The sequence below is a fragment of the Haliaeetus leucocephalus genome, unplaced genomic scaffold (assembly GCF_000737465.1).
Source record: "Haliaeetus leucocephalus isolate CR32 unplaced genomic scaffold, Haliaeetus_leucocephalus-4.0 Scaffold240, whole genome shotgun sequence".
NCBI classification, from domain to species: Eukaryota; Metazoa; Chordata; class Aves; order Accipitriformes; family Accipitridae; genus Haliaeetus; species Haliaeetus leucocephalus.
Genome location: NW_010972676.1, coordinates 8,148,205 through 8,159,056, shown reverse-complemented (window position 1 = coordinate 8,159,056; position 10,852 = coordinate 8,148,205). Strand labels below are relative to the sequence as shown.

Genomic DNA, 10,852 nt, shown 5'->3' with positions numbered 1-10,852 from the left:
TGAGCCTCCCCCCCCCATCGCCTCACGGCAGCCCCTCAGCTGGAAGCGCGGGAAGCCGCCCTGCGACCCGCCCGGCTGGGCCGCCGACACGCTGTACTGCTTCTTCGCACCTGAAACAAGCGGTGACGAAGTGCCCCGTGCGGGGGCCTCCCTGCCTCTACCTATCCCCGCCTGGCAGCGGCGCAGGGATAGCGGTACCTCACCTCAGCGTGCCCGGGTGCGACGTACCTGATGCGGGTGGGGCGCATCATTTTAAGTACAATAAATCCAGCTTTTCTTCCTCACGATTTGCCAACGCCGGAACGCGATGCGGTGGCAGAGGGGGCCGAGGGGCTAAGCCCCGCATCGCCCCAGGTGACGCTCCAATCGCTGCGGGACCCCACGCCACCCCAGCCCCTCCGCCCCGCGCTCACTCACCTCAGCCGCCGCGGCGGCGCGGCCCGGCCAGAGCAGGGCGAGCACCAGCAGGGGAGCCAGACGGCTGGGGCAGCCCCTGCCGGCCATCCCCGCGCTCGGCGCTGCCTGCGCGGCGTCCCGCGGAGCTCGGCCCAGGGCTCTCGGACTCTGCCCCCCGCCCGCCCGCGGCTTTTGGCCTGGGGGCTGCTGCTTCGCACCCGCCTCGGCGCTCCCGGCGCCCTGGGGTGGGGACAGGGGCCGGGGCTGGCCGGGGCGGGGCCGGCCGGGCCACCCCTCTCCTCCCCTCTCCTCTCCTCCCCGCGCCTCCTGCCTTGGGCACCGCCGGCAGCCGCCGTCCGTCCGTCCGTCCTCAGCGGGCATGGAGTGAGCGAGGAGCCGGGGGCTTTCCCGCCTGGGAGCTGAGGTGAGCGAGCGCCGCGGAGGGGCAGCCGCGGCCGGCGGTACCTGGCGCACGTCGCGGGCCGTCCCGCCTGGCGTCGGCGCCTGCCGGGGCTGGGCGGCTCGCTGAGGAGTCAGCTGCGTCCCGGGACAGCTGGAGGTGTCCCAGGCTACCGGGCTGTCTCCGTCCCCCGCCCGCTTCTCCCGCGGCGCCGCGAGGGCGCAGGTTGGTGGGCGCCGCCCGAACGGCCTCGGGGCTGCGCGGCGGCAGCGGGGACGGGGACCCGCCCGGGCACCACCCCAGCGAGGACGCGGCTCGGGCCCTCCCGGAGCGGGGTCGCCTGTGGCGCCCCGGCGGGGAGAAGGGGTCGGTTAAACTCGGGCGGGAGGGAGGTGGGAGGCGGCAGCGCTGGGTGCGTGAGTGAGGCGGTAGCGGGGAAGGCCGGCGGCAGCCCGGGCCTTCAGCGCCATCCCGCCGCTGCCCGGGGCGCCCCCGGGCACTGACGGGAGTGTTTTCCTTTCAGCGACGCTTTCCTCTCCCTCAAGTGTTTTCTTAATGAGACAGCGGAGACCGAGGAGTCCCAGAAGGGACAAAGTGCTGCCCACTGCATAAATTTAAATCGGTGAGAAATCTGAGAAATGTTTCTCCCCAGGCTTTCCACATAGCTTAGCATGATATAAAAGTTTTTTGAATGGAAGCCTGATTTGTAAAGTGTTGGCGGTATGTCAAGTTTATCACATTTATGTTATTGACAAAAGTACTGCATGTTCAACGTAACATCTCACCAAATAAAGTGCTGTTCTGAGATAGTGCAAACTTAGAAAGTATGTTGGCCAGGCCAGCCAGAGCGATCTTACCTTATCTGTACCGTTTGTGAATGCTGTACAGGAAATTCCGTGTTACAGGTTTTATTAAGCACTACAAGTGATACAGAAAAAGCAACAATGTACAATAATATATGTATATAAATCTATTTAGGACTACTGATGAGGTACAAATCTAAAGCCTTTCATGAGCGTAAAGCTAACCACAGAGCTTTGTAAAACAGCTTCTCTTACAGGTATGAGAGTAGAGCGGGATCTCCATTCAGTAGATGGTACTGTCAACCCTCTATGAAATCCACTGTGAAAGCTAGTTAGTAGAGGCTACTTTTCCCAAAAGTTTGGCACTAGCAGCAGGAATGCATCTCTGGAAGAGCAGAACAATATGTTTAGTATCAATGGTCTTGTACATCATCACAGATGTTATCACCTTGGCTCTAAAATCTCAAGCATCAGTGAAAGCCAGGTATAGAGAGAAAGGGGAAGAAAAATCCCCTGTTTTCAAGCCAGATTGATGGTGACCATGTAGAGGAAATAGTATCTTAGGATAAAACCACTAAACTGGTGCATTTTGTCAGATTCCTAAACCTGTAGACTGTAACAGTGCTACATTTTTTTACACAAGAATACTGTAATAAGGACACAAATGGGGTCTACAGTTGTTTGTAAGCCATAAGCACCTATAAATTATAACTACCTAAATCCACCACTGAAATTTAACATTAGAAGAACTGGTGTTAGACAGAAGGTAGCAGGCAGTCATTTACATGGAAATGAAGACAAAAGGTGCAAGTATTTCTGAGACAACAAGGTCAGAGCAAGCGAGACTACAATGGAAGAGAGTGGTCAGTCCTCAGAAATGATGCAAATTTAGGTGCCGAATGAACAGTATGACTCTGAGTAAAGAAGATAGTACTTAAAAGGAGAGCTCTTGAATACTAGGCCAAATAACTATTGGAAGAAAGAGAGGAAAGCAGGCAAACCACTGTTAGGAGAAATAAATGAATACACGCAGACTACCTAGTGAATGAAATACTGCTATAATAAAAAGTTATTTTGTCAGTTTTCAAATGATGAAAACCCTGTGTGGAAATTTCAAAAAAAGATGTCAGCAAGCTCAAAGCAAACATGGGAAATATGCTAACAAGGGAGGTGCAACAGAAAGACAGAGCATTTAAAAAAATAAGTCCTCTTCGAACCCAGTCTTATCCCAGTACCACATATTTCACTGACCTTGAGCAGCTGGCTGCTAAGTAGTATGGCCCAGCTGGATGGTAGTTGTGTGTGTCATAGTTAAGAAACAGCAAGTAATGTTGCATTATGAGATTGTCACATAAAAGCATATGTGCTTTTATGTGAGTTTCTAGGACAGATACATGACTTCAAAGTAGCACTGACGTGGAACAAATGAAAGATCAGCCACTGATGTTCCTCTCCTGCTTGTTGCTACCATAATTGATGGCATCCATCCAAATAAAGTGTATGAAACCTTGATGTAGACTATGTTGCTGATGCTGTTGTGGTCCATAATATCTTCAGAGAGCTACAAACTCAGAGAGATGGTCTTGTCTAGCCAAACAGCTGGCCAGGGCAGGCTTAACATCAGTTGTGTCAAAATGTATACCTGCAGCTGCCTGTAGAGGTACTTTACAAAAAAACCAACCAAACAAAAAAAGCAAACCCCAAACAAAAAAACAGTGCATGAACAACAGAGAGGTCGACCTTAATACTAGAAAGCAGTTGAAAGCTGCAACAAATTTAAGTTTGGCTTTTTTCACAGTAATTGATATTTAATGATTTTTGCTTTGATTCTGTTTCCTCAGTTCTCTATGCTAAAACAAGGATAACAGTATTTTTTCTTTTTACAGATAAGGAATATTTTTGTGGGAAACATTACAGTTGTGTGAATTTAGTATAAAGTGCAAAGTTTCATAGGACACTGTAAAATAAAAAATAGGGCTTAAGGAAAAGGATGAAGAGGGTGTAGAATATATCCATCATGAATGACACAGAAGTCCTATGGAAAACAGCATATATGTTCTTGTACTTATGACCATCCTAATCATGTGCATAAAAGAACTACGTTAAAATTGAGCACATAACCCTAATTTTTATTTCCTAATTTCTGAATCCTTGACTTTGCAACTTCAGTGGTCTTGTTACACATGATGTTGGTTTCTTTCGATGTAATGAGAATATAGTTAGGGCTGCTGTAATTTTTTATATCTCAGTAATAGTAGCTGTGTGTCTGCCTCAAACTATGTCTTATTCCCTGTGGTCTTATTTTATCAGAGTCCCTAAGAATGAAATTGTCTTCTTTCTTGGTCTTTGTCTAGAAACTAAACATCTAGGTTATATTATAGTGCCAGCTTTTCCCCCTCTGGCTTTTGAGAATTTTATGAGCTGAGGTTTGGTGATGCTTGTGTAAAACCTATTCCTTTGGTGGTATTGAGTGTGTTATCCTGGGGATGTTTTATCTTCTTTTGAATTAGGTAAGTATTCTATTGACGTAACTGTTGTGATTACTACAAAATATAAAACATGAGATCAATTTGATATATCAATTTAAATAACACTTTTTAGTCCTTATTTCATTGGCTGCTGAAACTATAGGAAGCTTGTTCAGAAAATGTTGGGGTTTAGATAGTCATGGTGAAATAGCAAGCAGAGTGGTTTAAGTCTTCCACTCATGCATTAAGTATGATTTCAAATTGTGTCAATGGGTTGGATCAAAATGGATTTTAATTTAAAATAAAAGGTTCTCTGCTAATACAAAGCAAATGTACCAAATTTCAATTTCTTCTTCATTTTCAGAAGCTGTTTGGATAATTAAATAATGAGATGGATAGTGGGCAACAGGAACAAATTTCTGCAAAGTCTAACACCTTATGGCTGACATCGATTTTCCATTTGAGGCAATCCGTCTCTGCAGTACTCTATTGCCTTACAATCTTGCTTATATTATTTATATTACTAATGTAAAAAATTAGTGAATTTTATTGGAATATTATTTTTTATTAGGAGTGTTGTTATTTTTTTCTTTTTTCTTTTTTTTTTTTTTTTTTTTTACAGATGGGATACGGGGGCACAGAAAGAGACTAAGAATTTGGCAGATGAATGGAGTACTGTACTGAACATGTAGGGTGTGATCTTGCAGCCTGAATTGGCTGCCCTTAGGCTATTTACTCATTAGTCAGTGCACAGTAGCTTACGAAGTCTCTTCATACTGTGGGGTATGGATATACTGTGTATACACATAGGAGTCAATATTATTTATAGATTAGTTCTGGTTAGAAAGATTTTTACACTATCTAAATAATAGAAAGCAGGACAGTAATGTTTTAGGAACTGTACACTCATTTGTTTTACAGAAAGATAGCTGTTTGTTGAACAGCTATCAGAGAGCAGCCAGTTTGCTGCAGGTTCACATCCTTACTCCCTTCTAAGTAACTGATTGCCTTTGCTTACTCAGGAGACTTCTCCAAAGGAAGCAAACCCCTGTCAGTTCACTGTAGTCAGTGTTTAGTTTCCTCAGAATTAACCTCCCCACATTTGGAAGACTACAGCACTAAAAAACAAAAGCCTGTGATAATCTGTGCTATCCGAGGAAAAGCCCAGCCTCTTAAGCCCTCAGTTTGAAATAACCAGTGTGAATCATTTCCCAGATGTACCTTATTCCAAAGGATTAAAGCTTTTTTCTTATTTGAGGGATGTAAAAGTTTGCACAGGAGCTGGCCATTTCTCTGGATTTGTGAAACTTGAGCTTATAAAAAGGTTGGTGCAGGACGTTTGCACCTAAAATTGCATATGTGCTGTTGGACATAAGTCAGAGGTCACGGATGCACCATGTAGTTAATTTATGCATGCAAAATTTGACTGTCTGGGGCTGTAGAGGCCTCTGGTCAGTCCTGTGCTTAGGGCTTCCAGCTTCCTAAATCCTGGCAAAAGCTGTGGAAAAATGTTCTAAAAATAAAGCTAAAAAAATATCTAGGTAACGTTTCCAATGATTGTCATCTGTCCATGCATATGGATAGGACTCTTAAGCTGAAAATGCGTATGGCTTATTCTGCATTCAGAGTAGTCCTCCTTTGCTCAGATGTACACACAGAGACTGGTCCAGCCCAGTTTGCAGAAGATACTGCTGACTCTGGTCTTGAAACTATAGCCAATGAGGTTTTTTTGGGTTTGTTTGGTTTTTTGTTTTTTTTTTTTTTTAGTTCGTTAGGTCTTTACTGTAGACAGGTGTCACATCTTTTTTTTTTAAAATGCCTTTAGCTAAAATGGTGGATGTGATAGCTTTTTAAGAAATAATGATGCAAGACGCTTTGTTCACATTTCAAACACTGAGTGAAGACTATCTCTTTTCTGGGCTGAAATCTTGTACCCTTTTTATGTTGATCTGTAATTTCATATATAGTCCCCTTGAAATAATTGGATTTTAATAAAATAAAATGCGTTCTGAATAGGAATAATATAATGTAGTACCAACATAAAGCTATGCAGTATGAGATATGTAAATGGTTAAGACATATTTTGGTTATCCAGTAACGATTCATGTTTGTACATCAGTCATATATTTTAATATAAACAGGTTCAGAGGGGAAAACAACAACATAATGGAACAGTGTTTATAGACCATCCACAAACAGAAGGAAAGAGAAGACCTGCTGTTTAAAAAAAAAAAAAGAAAAAAAAAGTGCTGCATATACAGATCCTCAATCAGCGTGAATGGCATTAACAAAGGATTCATTTGAACGGATTAAGTGGCTTATCACAGCTGCCTGGTGAGTTTTACAGATCACTAAATTTTTTAACTAGAATCACTGAGATACATTCTTAGCTATCAATTTAACAGTAATAAGAAATCACCAGTTAAATAATTTGTAGCCTGTCATAAATTTGATAAGCCTATATGATAATTTATTGTATTTTACTTTGATTGCTGGTCTATCAGTTTATGCTATTTAAATTTCATGTACTACACTATTTAAATAGTAGCAAACAGGAACTATAATTCTGAGTCTGTTTTAAGAGGAAAGATATTTCTACATTCTAGTGATGAACATACTTGGAGAAGAAAAAGTAATGACCGACTCAAACCTGAATGCCTGTCCCAGAATAATTTTGCAGATGAGGGAGAATTATTAAAAGGCATGAACAAAATTTTTAGAGACTATGATGGAAATATCTGCTAGCAGCTGTGGCAGGAGTTCTTTTGGGAGGAAAATGATCCTTGGGAGAAGATTAGGGTCACTGTGGCCCGGAATTTTCAGACTGGTGTGTGGGATCAATGATTCCATCTCTAGAATATCTCTAGGAAAAGTCAATCCAATTTTCCTTCTTCACAAAACTTCATGCACCAGGCTCTTTAGGAATGTGAAATTATGCTTTTCTAGCTGGGAACCTGGCCAAGCAAAGGTACCTTGCTTGAACCTGACACGCTCGCTGCTAGGCAGTCTTCTGTTGTGCTAATGTGCCTGAACTCTCTCCAGTGTCTTTTTCATGTTTATTTGGTTTGTGCAAACCCAGGCTGCTTGTTACTCAGGTGTTCCCCAATGTAGCAACCTTCTATCCCAGCCATCTCTCCAAGGTAGCTCTTCTTGCCTTTTTTCTGCATTATTTGTGAATGACTTACCTCTAACAGTCTTGTGCTGATTTGAGTACATAGGCAACATCTGTCTGGCTTCGGGAGGCATGGATTTTGAAATGACAGAGAACAATCTGGCAAACACATGCCTGCCATATATTACTGGAAAAAGGGGAGACTGCAGCGATGTTCGTCAAGAACAGTATCATCAGATTTCTGTTTCAGTTGTGCAAGGGCTTCATGAGAACTGGGCATTTTCTTAAATGAAAAATAACTCACACGTGGCCAATGTTGATAGGGAAAAAATATTTACAGAGACTGTCTGCAAGTTCAGAAGGTTAGAAACAAAAATGGCCTTAAATTAGTAACAATCACGGAACAAACCAATGCTATTGTCTGCTACCTGTTTGAAGTGTTTCTGTGAAGTTAACTCCTTTCTACACAAACTTATTTGATGCATTAAAGGATGAACTACTGGGATTCACAAAACTTCTCCACCATTTACTGCTGTAGCTGATCATCTGGCAATCTCACATTGTTTAATCAGTCCTTTGTTTCTCATTTAGCAAGAGACAGTATGAGCTTCTGTCTTTGGCTACCACCAATTATTTTCATAAATATTTTGTTTCTGTAAAATCTGTGTATTTGAAAAAAGTAGCAGGCAACATAGGTTTAAAAAGTGTATAGACTAAATGTATGTAAATGGCTAAAATATGCTTAAATTGGTCAGTATTGAATTCATCAATATGTATCAGTGCATATACAGGTTATATAATTTGCAGTTTGAATCTATGAATAATTAATAATCAGGGAGAGTAATCATGGGTTTGCTGGCATAGTTCTCAGTGCTCCAAAGAGTTGACCATGTGAATAACAAAATAAAAATAGAGGTTGATCTCAACAGAACTTTGGGAAATTTAGTAAATGCCTAAATATTTGCAAGGTTGGAGTAATTTTGATACAAGCTTCACTGTGGCCTGGAAGATAATACACAGTAGTTTATACGTTACAGCTGTATCTAATTTATCATTTCATATAATGAGTGAGCACCTTAGTTCTCATTAATAATAATGTTAGTATTAATAATAATTAATAATAATGCTTATTTCCTGTATTGCTGCAGAAATTTTGGGCTAACTTTTTGTTTTACTTTATGCTCTTTTTTTGCATGTAGAAATTATAAAAGACATGATTTCAACTTTATAACCCATCACTAGTAATGGCTGGCATGGAGCTGGCCTTCCCCAGCAGCTGCTCTGGAATCGTGGCTCTTTTGAATGCTGCTTTGCTCCCTGCCTTCTCTTGTGCTCTCTCTGAGCAAAAGAAAATAGCACCAGCTAACTCATTTTGGGGCAGATATAGATCACCTCCATCTCTGCTCAGTCTTCACCCCATGGTGTCCGTGGAATTGCGGAAATCTGTCTGGAATGGTTCCTCTCTGGCCATTCCTAATTGTGGGATTAGAAATAGGTTACAAGGAGGAAGTTACAAGGACTTTTACATAGTCTTATTCATTCATGCCTATCTGTTTGCACTCAGTCTCACAAATCCAAAAAGACAAATATATATAGCATGTGCTGACCATTTCTTGATGGTGTGTGCCCCTTATAAATATACTCTTTTACTATATAATCATGCCAAACAGGACTTAATCATGTGTATGCACTTCTCACTTTTTCGAGACTACATTTTGTGAAGATTGGATGTTGAAAGTTTAGTTTTAATTTAGCTTTCTCCTTCTTTTAAATCAGGTGGCTGCTGATTGTTTTTTCAGCACAAGAAATTGACGGGGTAAGTGACATTAATATTTACTTTAGACAGGTGATAGGATGGTATAGTTCAAACAAGTAACACTATATACACCAAAATGACCTATAGTTCTGTGGGAAAACTGTGATGTTTCTTTCAGTATTTCTACAGTTCTAACTTTCCTTTCTGTTCCTGTTGCTCAGCTTAACTATTTTGTAATTTTCTCCTTTGGATCCTTCTAGATTTTAACTTTGGCATCTTTAGATGCTTTTGGAAACCTGCATGTAAAAAAACCTCTCTCATGCACCGAGTCTGTCTCCTTCCTCATGAAGTCCCATCAATGGCTCTACATTATAGCATATAGGAAACACTAGCTTTCAAGCCCTTCTCTGTATGTTAGCCTAGATCTTGCACTGGCCTCCCTATACATTCCCATCTCTCTGAAGCCAAAATTTCACATACAATATAGTCTCAATATCGACTTTATTTTCCTCTCTCTACTGTCCTCCATATTAACCTTATGTTTGCAATGCCCTCACTAAAATTTCTTTCAAGTCAGTCCTCTTTGTTTCTTCAAAATATTTAAAAGCTCTTTTTTGTTGTTTTTCCCTCAAAGTTATCCCTTTTTAGTTAATGTTGAAAATTGAAGTATTTTTAAAAAATAAATGTGTTCAATTAGAACAAAGGGTAGCAGCTTATGTGTTATTAGAAACTTGCATTCCATTGACATTCCAGTAGAGGCAAGTTTTTAATAACTAGGTGGGAGACTAGTGTGGAGTAGATTAGTAACTTCATGGGAAACCCAGTGTGTGAAAGAGAAGCAGTCTGTGAGAAAGACTATCATACCCTCTTGTTCTGAGGTTTGGGAGTACCAGATATTCTAAAAATATTGTAGATTGAACAGAATTTTTCCTCCTTATCTAATATTTGTCAGTGTTTTCTCCTTGAAAAATTGAAGTATGAACCTATAGTGTTCTGTTGATTATTGAAACCAGTAATAAAACAATGTTGACCTTGATAAAAATGAAATCCACACTGAGCAAATACTTTCATGTTATCACTGTTTACATGTTTACCTAAATTATTCTTAAATCTTTTAAGTCCTTGTCATCCTTTTAAAATTACTTTGATCATTTACACAATTTTGCTGAAAAAATAATGTCACCTAGTGGACATTCCAGCCATCTAAGTGAGTTTGTAAATGCATATGGTATGTATAATCGGTATATGTTTAATCCTACACTTCAGGAAATAGAAAAAAGTAATAAAATAATGTTCACTTAACACACAATAGGTCTACTGAATTTACATTTTGTTGTGTTTCAGTTTCTCCTTGAATATGGGTTTTTTCCTCATTGCAATTTGATGAAACAAAATAGTCACTTCTTTACTATTAAGAGGACAACGACAGAAAGTTATAATACAAGAAATAAGTAAAATAAGTAGGCAATGCATAATTTCACCACACACATACTTCTTTTTTAATTTAATAGGCAAGAATTAAATACAAGGCTTTATTGCTGTCTGGGCTTGTCGCTCTTCAGCCTGTTTTGCCTTTTATCATTTAATTGTAGTTAAACAATCTCCTAACCTAATGTGAATGGTTACAAATTTCACATAATTACAAATTAAATTCTAATTCTGTTAAATTTTTTTCTAGATGCAGCCTATTTCCTTATTTGTATTTAGCATTACTTAACATAACTTGCAGGTAATGTCTTTCACCTTCTACAGCAACAGTAATAAGCTTTTGATTATTGCTTCTACTTTGCCAGCATGTTTATACTGATGAGAGGTCCAAGAAGGTTAGCAGGATTTTAAATGTAGTGTTGATGTGTGTATTCTATTAAGCAAGCATTGGAAAAGGTTCATATCTGTCAAGCTGAAGATCTACACAAT

General features: G+C 40.8%; 2 protein-coding genes across 2 annotated transcripts in view; one reads left to right on the top strand and one right to left on the bottom strand.

Annotated features, from left to right (window-relative positions):
* The window catches only part of COL4A3 (collagen, type IV, alpha 3 (Goodpasture antigen)), a 69,561-nt gene extending 62,248 nt beyond the window's left edge, over positions 1-7,313 (bottom strand). Inside the window, exons 1-2 of the mRNA XM_010568419.1 lie at positions 7,253-7,313; positions 418-1,136 (exon numbers count right to left, since the gene is read on the bottom strand). Of these exons, the coding sequence (XP_010566721.1) occupies positions 418-1,136; positions 7,253-7,313 (780 nt within the window). The remainder of the gene's footprint in view (positions 1-417; positions 1,137-7,252) is intronic.
* The window catches only part of COL4A4 (collagen, type IV, alpha 4), a 69,722-nt gene continuing 66,181 nt past the window's right edge, over positions 7,312-10,852 (top strand). The window contains exons 1-2 of the mRNA XM_010568418.1: positions 7,312-7,406; positions 8,956-8,995. Of these exons, the coding sequence (XP_010566720.1) occupies positions 7,312-7,406; positions 8,956-8,995 (135 nt within the window). The remainder of the gene's footprint in view (positions 7,407-8,955; positions 8,996-10,852) is intronic.